Source organism: Sinocyclocheilus grahami, unplaced genomic scaffold (genome assembly GCF_001515645.1).
Source record: "Sinocyclocheilus grahami isolate Dianchi unplaced genomic scaffold, SAMN03320097.WGS_v1.1 scaffold657.1, whole genome shotgun sequence".
NCBI classification, from domain to species: Eukaryota; Metazoa; Chordata; class Actinopteri; order Cypriniformes; family Cyprinidae; genus Sinocyclocheilus; species Sinocyclocheilus grahami.
Window position 1 is genome coordinate 720,412 of NW_015505836.1, and position 16,331 is coordinate 736,742.

The 16,331-nt window shown below is 35.7% G+C and overlaps 1 protein-coding gene across 1 annotated transcript; it reads left to right on the top strand.

The window, feature by feature from the left end:
* Window positions 1-2,278: 2,278 nt before the first annotated feature.
* LOC107558722 (von Willebrand factor A domain-containing protein 1-like) lies at window positions 2,279-16,331 on the top strand. Its single transcript, XM_016242391.1, has 5 exons — window positions 2,279-2,691; window positions 7,573-8,130; window positions 10,955-11,278; window positions 12,765-13,028; window positions 15,742-16,331. The coding sequence occupies exons 1-4, from the start codon at window positions 2,607-2,609 to the stop codon at window positions 13,016-13,018; spliced, it is 1,221 nt and encodes a 406-aa protein (XP_016097877.1). The 5' UTR covers window positions 2,279-2,606; the 3' UTR covers window positions 13,019-13,028; window positions 15,742-16,331.

The window sequence follows — 16,331 nt, forward strand, 5'->3', positions numbered from 1 at the left end:
TCTCTGTAATTTAGAGACACTTATAAATGAGGTGTTTAACATTTACAAATATTATAAAGTTCTTAAAGGGATAGTTCACCCAAAAATTAAAACTGCATCATGTCATTCCAAACCTGTATGACTTTCTTTCTTCTGTGGAACATAAAAGAAGATATTTTGAGAAATTCAAGAAATGTTTGTCCATACAGTAGAAATCAAGAGTAACCAAAATGGTTTGGTAACATTCTACAAAACATCTTTTGTGTTTTACAGAAGAAAGTAAGTCATACAGGTTTGGAAAGACATGAGGGTGAGGAAAGGATGACAGCGTTTATTAGCAGTAAATTTCCTATGTTCTAGCACAAAATCAATGCTTATACTGTCAAGTGCATTTCTATGTGACAAAAATGCAGTAGGCTATTAGTTTGTTGCATTTGCTGTGAATTCAGTAATATATCATTATTTGTTTTTGTCCTCATTTATTTATTTACTTACTCCAGTTGAAGGCCCTATAACACAGCGAAACATTCACAGGGGACCTTGAGGGCCGGATAGGCTGGATTTGTCCAGGGCCGAATTTGAACTCCAGTCCAGCCATGTACCCATCACTATGCAACAAATAATGGCGTGGCGGGTGCACTGGTTTCCTTTGCATTGAAGCAATAACGAAAAGTCAAAAAATGCCTGAAGACTCACATCGTGTCTACACCAGTTGCGACAAAATACTATAGATCCCATTATAATCGGTGATGCAGCCTACACTGGATGTGGCACAGCACAGCACGACAAATCCCCGACAGTAAACTGATGCCTCGTTCTATTTATGACGTAGGCCTACTGTTTGACAAAGTACAAATGATTTGCAATGGTCACTTTGTCGCATCCAGTGTGGACAGCCTTAAGCTGTTGGCTTACCTCTGGCCTTTTTTTTCATAATTTATTTGTTTAATTTTTTTGGCTAGTAGAAATTATGAATGGCCGGTAACTTAAAAATGTAGTAGCCAAATTGGCTGGTGAGTGAAAAAGTTCATTTCAAACCCTGTATATATATATATATACACACACACTGTACATCCAAATAGAAAACAGTTGTTTTGGGTCACACTTTATATTAAGGTTCAGTTTTCGCCATTAACAAACCATTAACTATGACTTTTGTCTCAATAAACTCCTAATTTGCTGCTTATTATTTGCGATAACCAAGCAAACCAGCTTATTTAAGATAGTTGTTAAATTTAGGTAATGGGTGGGATTAGGGATATAGAATATGGTCATGCAGAATATGTGCTTTATCAGTAATAATAAACTGCCAATATGTTAATAATAGGCATGCTGTTAAGCAACTACACTGTAAAAAAAAAAATCCGTAAAATTTACGGTAAAAAAACGGCAGCTGTGGTTACCGGAATTTTACCGTAAAAAATACGGTAGCAACGTTTTAGGTTTTAACTTAAATTTACAGTTAAATACCGTAATTTCATTAACTGATATAATGTTAATATACCAACCTATTGAAGTACTGAAATCTGTTTTGTACCTTTGTAATACACTGATAACCACCAAATGCAGGTGTTGATGAGAAAGTCACACGGTGAACCAAAGCCCGTCACAAGCAGCTTTTAAATAATAACATATATAGAAGGTGCACAGTGTCATTCACACAGACACTAAACACCATCATGGTAACACACATGAAACTGAAATAATGCAATAACCATTCATTTAACAACATTAGGTGTTAACACAACCCTAATATACAAAACTGATAAGAAAAAACTAAGAAGAAACATAGTTATTTCAACAAAAAAAGTAGCATTTTTACAGTCTTTTACCATTAAATTCACGGTCATTTTTTACAGTGTAGTTAATAGTGAAAATTGGTCCGTTTACTAAAGTGTTACCTTAAATTGTAATAATATCCCACAATATGACTGTTTTCACTGCAATTTTGATCAAATAAATGCATCCTTGGTGGTTCTATATACTGTTGAAGACGTACACTGACACAAATGCATGACCAAAAAACACAATATCACCATGGTGTATGTAAAAGTATTGCCATGGTACCATGGGTAAAAAACAGTGTCAACACTGACCTCCAAGTGTTTCCTGACCCAAGTGGCCAGTTCTAGTTACCCATAATGATACATATTCATTCCCTAGCAAGAAAATAACTGTAACATAAAGATGAGAAGGACCAGAATCCGGGCACAGGTTCAAGACGGTGACGCTGGTGCCCTTCTAAAGCAATGGAGGAGGAGTGCGCATTCTGCGCAACGCAGAGCAGAGCAGAGGAGAGGAGAGGGAGGGAACCTGCTGCATTCAGTAGCCCAGAGACAGTTTATTCCGTAGAGCTTTTCATCAACACTGTGCAGTTTATGAGAGAGCGAAGGAGTACGTGTTTATTTAGTTCTCAGCGCGTAAATTATGTAGAATAACCGCGCAAGTGCGATTTTATTGCAGTTATATAAAAAAGCTCCAGTGACTGCCTGCACTGAACTTTAAATAGCGACTTTAAAAGTGAACCGTAGGGGTTTTAGAAAAACAAGTTGAATAGAAAGTGCGCTAGGCGATGTAGACGCGTTAAAACGTCCAGAACTGACTGTCATTTTGGATTAAAGTCCACCATGGATGTCCGCGCAGCGCTCATGTGTGTTTTGTTCAGCGTGCTTCTGTGGGCAGGAGACGCTCAGCACTCGGTACCTGATTCAGGTGAGTCGTTTCACTCACGTTTTCATTCGGAGCTCAGTATGAGATTGTACTGAATCATATACTTTTATTCAGGACTCGGTACATAATTTACGCGAAGCGCATGTTTTAATTCGGAACTCGGTGTGTCAGGACTCAAAACCAGAATGATAGGCTATGTTTTGCTTCAAGTAAGACTCAGTATGTGATTTAGGTGAACTATATTGGACTATATTGAAACACATTGTTTATGTCATTCAGGTGAACCATTACAGTTCTCTATACCTAATTCAGATGAATCACATAGGTTTATTCAAGACTCCGTCGCCTGATTTAAGTGAGTCATGTCTCAGGACAGGTGAGTCATGTAGGTCATTACCTGATTTAAAAGAGTCGATCATCTTTTATTTAGCAAAACAAAGAAACCTACACTCTAAAAAATGCTGGGTTAAATACTACCCAGTGCTGGGTAAAATAGAGACAAACCCAGCAATTGGGTTGTTTTGACCCAGCGGTTGGGTTACTACCCAGAAGGTTGTGTTAAAACAGCCCAATTGCTGGGTTTGTCCCTATTTTACCCAGCACTGGGTTGTATTTAACCCAGCATTTTTTTTAGAATGTACATAGTTATTCATGTTTGCGAATAGCGGTTGCATATTAACTCATGTTAGCATGTAGAACCTTATTAAAGTGTTAACAATTTATTTAATAATAAGTCCAGAACAAACGCGTGAGTTTAAATAATCATTGCTAATGTAAATCATTGACCAATGAGTTAACGTTAACCTTAATATGGAATTCTATTCTATTTAGTTCTAGTCTTGAGTAGATAAAGAACTTAAAGCCCTTTAAACAATAAATGAAAGAAGGAATACGGAGGTCATTTCTGATAAACATGACTGAGGGAGCAGCAGAATATATACATTACAAACATGCGAGCTAGACAGAAAACATGTGTAAACGCATTTTGCTTCATGCGGCGTGTCAGGGGATTCTTGTCCTCTAAAGCAGTGGGTCCCAACCCTGCTCCTGGAGGCACCCCAACACTGCACGTTTTGCATGTCTCCTTAATCAAACACACCTGATTCAGGTCATCATCTCATTAGTAGAGACTCCAAGACCTGAAACTGGAGTGTCAGAGAAAGGAGACATGCAAAATGTGCAGTGTTGGGGTGCCTCAAGGACCAGGGTTGGGAACCACTGCTCTAAAGCATATGGCCCAAGTTTAAGTGACCCGAGCAAAAGAGAAATTGAAAACAGCCAAATACTTCATAGTATTTGTTAGCATTTTCTCTCTGGGTGTCATCTTATATATTTTGTTGTGTTAAATAAAATTCTATAATTGAAGTGACTGCATTACATTTTCAGATCTCACAAATGACAGTGAGTATTAGCTGTATGAATAGAACTGCAATAACTTGCTGTCAGCACATCGCTGACATACATATTGAGTGAGGCGAGCGAATTAAAGGACTCTTCCTGTCACTCACTAATGTTAGGCTATCAACCGGCTCTAGGGTTATGAGAAACCTATTAAATGCCAGAAAATAGAGGCATTGTGTACATTTTGCTTCTGCTGATGTCTGTCATGACAACCCACTGAAATCATGAAACGCATGATAGAAGATAAGCAACAGAGGAATTTATGCATGCACTGTATTGAAAAGCACTCACTATTCACTACATAGTGGAAGTCACATACAGTAGTTATATGAGGAACGAGAGAGACAAAAGATTAGGTTCCTTGATTTTCTGCTATGCAGACTACACATCCAAACAGATTTGAGTTAGATATGCCACAAAAAAATACATTTTAGTCAGATTTCAAGTAGCACATGGATTTTTATATGGATTTGCAAAAATCAATCTTCAAGTGTTTAATATGGAAGCTTGTTTCTGCTGCGGGAAGGAAGGTCAAAATGTAATTGTCACTTTTTATCTCACTTTTTATTCAGGCTTTTATCCTTGCAATTCAGAGTTTATATCCCACATTTTTTCCTTAAATAAGTCAGAACTTACCACAATACAAACATAGAATTGTGAGGCACAAATACAGAACTGTAAGATATAAACACAATTCCGAGAGAAAAAGTTGAGAGATGTTCATTTGGTCGCAATTGTGAGACATAACCTCATAATTGCAAGAAAAAAGTCAGAATTGTGAGATAAAAAGTCCATGGCGAAAACAAAAACAAACAAACAAAAAAAATTGTGAGATGTAAACTCAGAATTCATTGAAAAAGTCAGAATTGCAGACAAAAATATAGACACAGAATTCTGAGAAACAAAATGTCAGAATTAAAAAAAAGTCACAATTCTGAGTTTATATATCGCAATTCTGCATGTATTTCTTGTAATTCTGTGTAAAAAAAAGTCAGAAAAATAGTGAGATGATAAGTCGCAATTACTTTGGTAGAATACAAGCTTCCATAATTTACTACAGTTCAGACTATAAAAAAAGAAATCAGATAAGAATCTGATATGCCAAAAAAAACTATTTTTTTGCTGCCTGTTTGAACAAAACCATAGACACACCAACAGTGACTCACAGAGAGTAATTCTGGAAGAGCCTTGAGCATTTTGGCTTTGACTGCAGGAGTTTCTGTGCAAAGTGCCACCGCACCCTGCTTCCAAGCGGTCTGGCAAAGGTCAATTATTTAGCAGTCACGGGTTCAAGTGACCCGATGGGCTCTTTTCTCTTAGCAAAGCAGAAGAAAACTATGCAAAGTATACACACGGTTTTAGATTTCATCCGAATTCATTGGTGAAACAGGACTTTTGTCACCAAAACGGGGCTACAAATATTTTTGCAATAGTGCAAAATGCTTAAGATTCACAAGATTCTCTTGTAATTCGATACAAATTGGTTTGGACGCCTCCAGTTCTTCTCACAGGACTTGGGTGGGCGACTTTTTTGGATTGTCTTAGGTTGCAAACGCTTGGCTCTCTGAGGCCTCTTGCCCACTCGCTCTCTCTTGCTCTTTTCTGCACACTCGCTTTCTTCCTCTTCAGGGGCTTCTGGAAAAGCCTCTACATTCCGTCGTTTACTTCATATGGAACAGCCAATTCTCACCTCCCCCCTTTTTCTCCATGCCCGCCCGCCGTCGTCCGTCCGCCTCCCGCTTATAACATCCAGTAGCAGGGCTGTTCCTTCCCCCATCTGTTTATGTTTATCATGCAGCTCCAGGTTGGAGGGCTCCTCTGCCAGGAAATTCCTGTAACGGCCAAATCAAATGTTCCATCTCCTGAAATATTGTGAAGCTCCCAGTTCTTCCTTATGCTGATTAATACTACTGTTTTCTTATCCTTATTTTTAGCATCTACCGTTCAAGCCCACTTCCTTCGCAAATGACTGATTTCCTCACTCGATTTGACACTTATCTCCGTTTGGCCGTTCTTTCTCAGAGTTTCTCCCAATTATATTGTGTTCACTATAAACATTTAACAAGTTTGTGGTCAGTTAAGAGGGAGTGCGTGTACACGGCCTCCGAACTTGTAAAAACTTGTTTGTCAACTTCAATCTGAAGCTGTGAAACTGAATTAATAAGACTGAAGGTCTGCACAATTTTATTATACTGATAAAATATCTGATAAAAGTTGCGATTGCAATTTAAAATGCGAGTTTAAAAAAAATCTCCAGGTTTGCTGTGCTTGTCTGCACAATTTGGCCAAAAATGCACTGATTATATATCAATATGACTATAAAATAATGACAAGAATATTTTTTTATTATTACTAAATAATATATTAGTATTTAAAACATTTTTATTTAGTAAACATTATTAACAAAATAAGAAATATTATTATAATTAAATATTCACTTTATAAAAAAATGCATGCACAACAAAAAATGAATTATTGTTATTAATTCAAAATTAAAACTTAATAAATATATACATATATTTAATATTTAATTAATAATAATAATAATAATAAATTATTTTGTTGCAAATTAATTGCATTTTTATATTTCATATTATTATTATTTTATTCATATTATTTCTATTTCTAAATAAATTAATATTTATTTAATTAATCAGAGTAATCATGCAGCCCTACAAAACTATCAAACCCTCTTAAAGACACAGTTCACCCCCCCTAAAAACAAAACAAATAAAAACATCTTCCGTCATCATTTACTCACCCTCATATCGTTCAGAACTTTTATGACTTTGTTTCTTAATGTTTTGTGATCTCAGTGTTTTTCTTTCCATACAATGAAAATCAATGTTGTTCAAAACCCCAAAACAGCTCAAACATTCTTTCAGTACCTGAGGGTGAGTTAATGATAACAGAAGTTTAATATCTGGTTGAACCAGGCCTTTAAATATTAAACCTGGGGCTTGTTTATGCATGAATGACAGATAAAATCATGTGGCTTTTCTTAACTAATCAAACTTAGGATTTAAAAAGGGCAAAAGTCCCATGGGCATATATTATGCAATCTTATAAATTAAGGATAAATTAAAGGATCAAATCATGTGGCTTTTGTTAACCAATAAAACTTACGATTTACAGCTGGCACAATAACGATTATGCAATCTTTTAAATTAAGGTTTCAGTTGTGGGTTTTTGCAGTGATGCCATAGAAAAAAAACATCTTTGGCTCCTTAAAAAACCTTTCAGTGAACAGTTCTTAAAAGAACCAATTTTACAAAGGAATGAAAAGGTTCCATTTATGTTAAAGGTTCTTCATGGAACCATAGATGCCAATAAAGAACCTTTATTTTTAAGAGTGTACAACCAAAGCCTGTATATGTACTCGCACAGAGTTCTCCTCATGCCTTGGAAAGTCTGGAGTGTTTTAGTGCTGCTATGTGCTAAATAAACACTCATCTCCCCCCTCTTGAGATGTTAAAGCATAGATCATTTCCTTAAATGTGTACTGTTGTTTTTCACCTACAGTTTTAAACTGCTGCGAGGGCGATGTCCTCTTCCTCCTGGACTCCTCTGGTAGCGTGGCCTCCTACGAGTTCTTCCGTATGGTGGACTTCCTCAAGGAGCTCCTGCTGCCTTTCTCGTTGGGGCCGGATCAGGTGAGGGTGGGACTGCTGCAGGTTGGGACCGAACCCCATCTGGAGTTCAGCTTTGACACCTACAGCTCCCAGGACGGACTGCAGGCGGCCCTGGAGAGGACTAAACAGCTGAAGGGCGACACGAACACGGTGGATGCTCTCCTGATGGCTAGGAACCAGGTTTTGAAACAGGGCGTGCCGGGAGGTGCCAGACCAGATCTGCCCAGGGTTCTGGTGTGGCTCACGGATGGAGTGGATCCCGGCGAGGTGCAGGAACCAATGGCGAGGCTGCGGGAAGAGGGCGTGGCCATCCTGGTGGTTTCCACTGGTCACGGGAACTATCAGGTGCTGAGAGAGGCTGTGAGTCCACCCGCCGAGGAGCACCTGTTCTTTGTGGACATTGATGATATCAACATCATCAGCGAAGACTTGAGGAACGCAATTATTGGTGTGTTTTTTATCAAATGTCTCAAAACTGAAAAAAAAAACTACATTTTGTTATCACGTACCCTCAATACATTACAAACCTGTATGGCTTTTTCTTCTATTGAACACAAAGGCAGATGTTCAGAAATTCAGGATGATATTTTCCATACTACAAAAGTAAATATTGACCATGGACCAAGCTCCAAAGAAGCAAAAAAATAAGTAAATAAATAAAATAAAAAATTTAAATAAATAAATCATTTATTGTTATTATTAATTCAGTATTAAATATGTAATATATTTTAGTGATATTGCAATGTAATTTTAACTAATTTATTATTACAATAATAAGAATGTAATGAGAAGTTCATGATGATCTTGATCTTGATGATCCATACTAGAAAAGTAAATACTGAACACGGACTGTCAAGATCCAAAACAGACAAAAAACCCTAATAATAATAATAATAATAATTATTATTATTATTATAACAATTATAATATAATAATTCAATATTAACAATGTTTTCATATATTTTAATAATTAATTTAATATATTTTATATATATATATATAAAAAAACAATAATTTCAGCCATTTCAAGTGTAAAATAGTTTAAGACATGCTTTTTTGGGGGCAAATATCAGTAATTTGATGAGCACAAACAGTAAATATAGTTGCGTAATTCATATACTCCCCTCCCATACATTTTGCGTCTGAAAGGGAAACTCCTACAAATGCATATTCAATAAGGTCAGGCACAAAAAATAACTGTGTCCATGCCTTTTCAGCGCTAATTCTTCACTGCGCGTCTTTAGTAAAGCCTGACAGTACTATTTTAACGCCAAAAGATGTTTGCGCTGGTGCAAGCTGTTAGTAAAACTGGCCCTTAATATATTCATATATTTTTTATAATATTAAAATGGAATTTTAAGTATTTTCTTACAACAGTAAGAATCTAATGAGAACTACAAATGATTGAATATCATTTCTATTTACTGAAAGAAGTGAAAAATAACCAAAACAAAATGAATAAATACATATACTGAAACTTTCAAACAAACTTAAAGGTGAAATGTTGGGACTCAAAACATATTCACTGTTAAAGTAAATGTGAAATAAAATAACCATAAAACACCATAAAAGCAGTCAATTCGACTGCTGTATATATTCTTCTGAAATTGTACTATTTATGTGCGGAACATACTGGAATATAAATAGTTATTTACTGAAAATTTCATAAATCATAAAAAAACCATACTTGTAGAAATGAGAAGTTTGAATTGAAATTATAAAGGAAATATAAGAATTATTGCTTTAATCCAACTCAAATGAAAACACAAAATTCTTGACACTTTACAAACAGACCCTGATTTCATATTTCATTCAAAGTCACAGTCAATCTTATGAGAGCGTTTTCTAAACAGGGAAAGTGATCTGATGTGAGTGTGAATATCTCCGTACCTCTGCCCCAGTGTGCCGAAGGAATCTCGAATGCCAGTCAACGCCGACACAAATAGCTTGAGACGGCTCAAAGAGAAGAAGGGCCTGGAGGAACCCGCAGACACTGTAATGGGAGATGAGGGCTATTTATACAGAAATTATTTTGGCCTTTTGGACCCCCGGCAAAGTCCCCCGGAGCGCTAGACGTTGCTATTATTAGTGGGCATTCTTCCGCACATATATAAGGCATTTCATATGTGCAACTTCCAGACACTTACATAAACAAACGCATAGATCGCACGCAGTAATTCAGAGCAGGTGGTGCCATGTCCTTTTAGAAACTGCCCTAGGCATGGATTTAGTGACTTGAGTCACTCGTTTAATTTCAGCCATCTCTTATTTCTCTCAAATCAAATGCAGAGATTATTCCGGAAATTACGCTTTGCATAATGAAAATGATTTTTATGACCATTACTCGTTTTGTTGTTGTTGTTGTTGTTGTGTATTTAACAGTTAATTTGTGCTTGTAAGGATTATAGTATTATTATTAATTAGCATTAAATATGAACATTAAATGTATTATTATTAGTATTACTTGCATTAATTAGATATGTTTAACATTATATTTACTAATATTTGTAATAATTAGTTTTATTATTAGCATTAAATAGCATTCATTAAATTAACATTAAATGTATTAATAATAAAAAAAATAATAAACTAAGTAACTACACTTCACATAATTAAATGGATCTTTGACTATTACTTTTTATGTTGTGTCTTAAACGTTTAATTTATGCTTAGAATAAATATTATTGTTATTATTATTTAATAAATATGATCATTAAATGTATTATTTTTTAATAATTGTAATAACTATTGTTATTATAAGCATTAATTATGATAATTAAAATATTATTTATTATTAGTAGTATTATTAATTTTGGGGGGAATTAATATTACCATTAGCATTCAATAATTGAACATTAAATATACGAACAATAATAATAAAAAATAAGAAATAAGAAAAAAGTACACTTCACATAATGAAAAAAATGTTTTATGACCAAAACTTTTTTTGTGTGCCTTTAGCGTTTAATTTATGCTTATAATAATAATAATTAGTAGTAGTGGTACTAATGTATTTATTAATTAGTATTAATTAATCAAATGTATTATTATTATCATTAGCATTTTTTAGATATCATTAATTAAAAATGAATATTATATTTATTATTATTTTAATAATAATGTGCAACTTCCAAACACTTAACACATAAAAAACTCAGGAGCAGGTGGTGTCATGTCCTTTTAGAAACTGCCCTAGACATGGATTTAGTGACTGGAGTGATTAATTTAATTTCAGCCATCTCTTATTTCTCTTTCTCTCTGATTAAACACAGAGATTATCCGGGCCGAGAGGCTACAGGTGAAGTCGGTCACCACCACTACAGCTCAGCTGGAATGGAGGCCTGTGTTGGCCGGCACCGGCTACTATGATATCCAGTTTGGTCCCATCCGATCAGGGCAGACCGGAGGGACGGGAGGTCCAGGCACCAGTCCTGGCACTGGTTTGGGTCCTTTTCAGAGGATCACGCGACCCGGAGATGCCAGCTCTGCGAAGCTGACTGACCTGCGTCCAGACACCACGTACACAGTCACGCTCACACCAAAGGCCAACCTGGAGTTCCTCAACTCTCTTCACACCACCTTCACTACCCAGCCAGGTGCAGATCTCTCAATAATATATCCAGATCAGATTTCGTCCAAAAATCAAAAGCAGAAGAAAAAATTCGATATTTTGCATAATATATATATATTACTTTTTTGGTGCACCTTGTTTCATTTATGCTTATAATAATAATAATAATATTAATTATTATTATTGCTTATATATTATATTGCTTAATATTATATTATATTAGCTTAATATTGTTATTGTTAATGTTGTTATAGCACTTGTATGTCATTGCTCTTTGATCTTTGTTGATTTTGATTGCTTCTATTGTCCTCATTTCTAAGTCGCTTTGGATAAAAGCGTCTGATAAATGACTAAATGTAATAATAATAGTAATTATTATTAGTAGTAGTAGTAGTAGTATCATTAAATATGAATATTCAATTCATTATTATTATTAACGTTAAATAAATATAATGATAATTATAAAAAAAAAAGAAAAAAGAAAAAAAAAAAAGGGGGGAGTCGTGGCCTAATGGTTAGAGAGTCTGACTCATAACCCAAAGGTTGTGGGTTTGAGTCTCGTACCGGGATTTTTAAATATAGGAAATGAATTAGAATTTCCAAAGCATTCTGAGTTTAATTTAGAAAATGGAGATATCTAGTTACTTGTTTGTCATTTTGATGTATTGATTTGGTTTCTGCAGACTGCTGATTCATTTTTGTGGGCCAACCTAGAAGTTAACATCACTTTTTGGTTCCCTCGACAAAATACCAATAGAAGTTAATAAGCTCTGTGACCAACAAAAGATTATAATTTTATTTGATTATAAAGTTTTGTTAAGATAATCTTTACAAATGAACACTTTTATGATTTTTTATAAATTTTATGAGTTAGGCTATAAATATGCTGTACTATTTTTTATGTTTTTGAAAGAAGTCAACAGGGCTTCATTTATTTGATCACAACTACAGTAAAAACAGTTAAAATGTGAAATATTATTATAATTTCAAATAACTGTTTCTATTATTTTAAAATGTAATTTATTCCTGTGATGTGTTATGTGATCCTTCAGAAATCATTCTAAAATGCTGATTTGCTGCTCAAGAAACATTTCTTATTATCAAAGTTAAAAACTGTTGTGCTGCTTAATATTTTTGTGGGAGCATGATATATTTTTCTTCAGGATTCTTTGATGAATAGAAAGTTCAAAAGAGCAGCATTTATTTGAAGTAGAAGTCTTTAGTAACATTATAAATGCCTTTACTGTCACTTTTGATCAATTCAATGCATTCTTTCTGATTAAAAGTACTAATTTCTTTTTAAAAATTGAACTGACCCCAAACTAATTATTTATTAACTAAATATTAGTATTAACTAAAACTTGTTTTAATTCATTGGAAGCATTTGGAATGAGATGCTTTCCAATGGGACAACCCTATTTTAATGTTCCTGCCAATATCATTCCCACATCCCCTCCCTCGAATTCCCAGCAAGAAGTGGGAAGCCTGACCTCTCTCTCTGTTTCTCTCAGTGTTGCCAGCTCTCTCAGATCTGCAGCTGACCACAGTGGGCAATGAGTCAGTGCAGCTCCGCTGGAAGGGGAGTTACGATGGTCTCCGTGGTTACTGGGTCACATGGGAGCGAGGTCAGAGCCAGCGCTCCACCCTGTATCTACCACCCAACCGGCTCTCCACCACCCTCAACCATGTGCCCTCCAGGGCCCGCGTCTGCGTCTCTCCAGTGTACCGGACGGCCCGTGGGGAGGGACTCTGCTGCACTGCTTAAATGGGCTCCGGTGAGGCGCCTGTCAGGGAAACATGGGGATTATGGGTTATTTTATATTATGAAATAAGTAGCTGTATTTAATTTTTTGAATAATGAAAGCAAAAATATACACCTTAATATGATTGCTTCTCCGAAATCAACAATACAGCTAGTTATTCCACTTTGAAATGTGTGTTCTGTGTCAGAATATCTGTTTTTATTTTGGTCTGCGTGATTCCGTCCACTGCCAACTTAAAGGGATAGTTCACCCAAAAATGAAAATTCTGTCATTAATTACTCGCCCTCATGTCGTCCCAAACCCGTAAGACCTTCGTTCATCTTCGGAACACAAATTAAAGGTGCACTAAGCGAATTTTCCCAGACGATGTTGACATTTGAAAGCACCAAAACAAACACGGCCATACCCCAACAGGACCTCGCCCCTATTTTGATATCTCCGCCCCACACGTACGTACACAACCATGGCAACGATGATGGCAGAATCTGCCAGCCGAGGGTCTGAAGAGACGCAAAGCAGTTTAAAGCAGTTTAAAGCAGAGTCCTGTACGGGTCCTGTTTGGTAAACGCGCACCAGCAGTACTTAACAGAACACTCGACCTGTTATCCAACAGCAGCACTAATTTAATTCTGTACCAGACCAGAACCGTTTGACATAACAAAGACTGTGAGTCGCAACCCGAACCGCACCCGCATTAAATCTATTACATCAGGGAGGCTAAATTATTTACTTTCTCATGTAACAAAAGCAATCAAACCAAAATTAAGGATTCTAAGTTGGTGCATGCAACGTAGCACAATGTGATAATTAGGCAAACAGAAAAAAAGATGAGAACGCGCATCCTTTCTGTAAACAATACAAAACTTTAGCCTAGCATCTTATGATCACTCTGCCAGGCTTTCGGACAAATGTGCATAGGCTAAATCACATCATACACACACTTATAATTCTTCATAAATGAAAAGAACATATTCAAATATGAGCCTTTACTGTTAAATGCGATTGCCGTTATTATGGAATTTCATTAGTCCCAGTTATGATTTATGCGCAGTTGTTCACGGAAAAGTGAGCAAGACACAACAGTTAGCCTACAATATCATGATTATGGTTAAATAAGAAAAAAGACATCTAACCATCATAACCAAATAGGCTACATTTATTGTCATATTAAATATCCCAATACACATCATTAGATATGACATAAGCACAACTTGTGTAGATTTATTTAGTAAAAAGGCTTGACTGCTTCATTTTGGCGTATATTTGTATGCTTTTACCATTAAATCAACCTCAGCTCACTGACTCGATCCTAATGATCTGAGTGGTCTGTTAGGTTTATATTCAGTGAGCATATCTGCAATGTATTTAGGTCCTAGGCCATTGAGTGATTATATACAAGTAAAAGTACTTAAGTGTAACAACAAGTTTCTCCAAATCTTGACTGGAAACAAAACATCTAATTCTTGCAATGTTTTTGAGATGACAGTATGCTGATTTAGTTACTGCTTTGACATGACTACTGAAACTAAGGTCTGTCTCCAGAATCACACCAAGATTCTTGACTTGACTTTTAGTTGTTTGACCCCTAGAATCAAGGTATGCATTCACCTTGAGAACTTCATCTTTGTTTCCAAATGCAATGACTTTCTCCTTGATTAAATGAAGAATGTTCTGGCACATCCAAATGTTAATTTCATCAATGCATTTGCCGAGGGAGTCAATGGGGCTATAGTCATTAAATCTGGGTATCATCAGCATAGCTGTGATAAGCAATTTGGTTCTTTCTCATTATTTTACTTAGTGGGAGCACATACAAGCTAAACAAGAGTGGTGCAAGAATTGAGCCTTGTGGGACTCCGGCATGTCATGGACGTTCACTTAGACTTATGCTCTCCTATACTCACATAATAACTTCTCCCTTCTAAATATGACCTGAACCATTTGAGTACCATTCTACCTGACCTAAAAAGCCTCTGCATCCAACTAAAAAGTTTTTTTTATAGCAGAGGCATAATAAAACATGGATAAATCAACTCATCAACTTGCAGTGTAAGGCTTGTCGCAATCGTTCCTGTTGCGTGTCAGCAATCTGGCAAACCGAAAAAGGGGGCGGGAGAAACAACTCTGCAATATTTAGAATTTGGACTGCAGAACACATTTCAACTGCTAGCTTTCAATATTACATACTGCACCTTTAACCCTGTAAAACCTGACATAAGAAATAATAGACAAAACTTTAAAAAATCTACACAAAAATTTGCATATGTGTTTTTGTTGAGTATCATATTTGGGTCTGAGGAGGTTGTTATCAGGTCATCAGGTTTTTATGACTCACATAATATGATATAGGAGAATTCAGTCCAGTAAGTGTTCATCCTGAAATATTACCAACAATATAAAAGTTGTTTACTTTATAAAAATCAGTAAATATTTCACAGCAAAAAGACACGTGAACCACAACCTGAAGGTGGACTTTCTTACAGTGATCCTTTTTTTTATAAACATGTTAACAAAGTTTTGCCGTTGATAATTTAGAGACATTTGCGTATCAAATATAATACTGTAGGCTTTTTAGGGTTAAAGGTGAATTGAGAAATTTTACCACAGAATTGCATGACATACATTGGATGAACAAACAAAAAACTCATTATTAAGCTTTTTACCTTGCACTAATTTTTAAACAAACATTTATTATAATAAGCACCTTCTGTTTGTGTTACCACAGCTGCATTGACCTGGAACTGTGGAGGGCCATTCTGCCAAATACGAAATATGGTGGAATAAACAACACCAAAAACTTCCCACAAATAGACAAGATGGGAGGACAGGGGAGTCCAGGACGCTGTAGCTGTTTGGATACTCATCACCCATAGATGGTGATCTTTAAACACACCCACACAACATGCACTGACAAACAAGCTCCTACCCACACTTCTAACACAGAGACTAAATGAGTCTGAACTCAAAAGTGACCTTCTGAAGAATCAGACTTTTAAAGGAATGTTTCGGGTTCAAGTTCAGTGCTATTGAGAGCTGAGATATGTGGCTTGCCGTGCATTACCGAAGACCAGAGTTTATATCTCGCAATTTGGACTTTGTTTCTTCCAATTCGTACTTTTTTCCTTTAAAAATTGCACGAAATAAGGTCCGTGTAATGCTTCACAGTTCAATTTTAAGACCATATGGAGCAAATGCAAAAATGAAAAAATCAAACCAAACATTCATTTTTTTCAACTACTTCATAAATGAACAATTGCCATTTTCTTTCCTTTTTTAAATTTTACTTTTGCTAAATTGTGACTTCAGAAATGATCA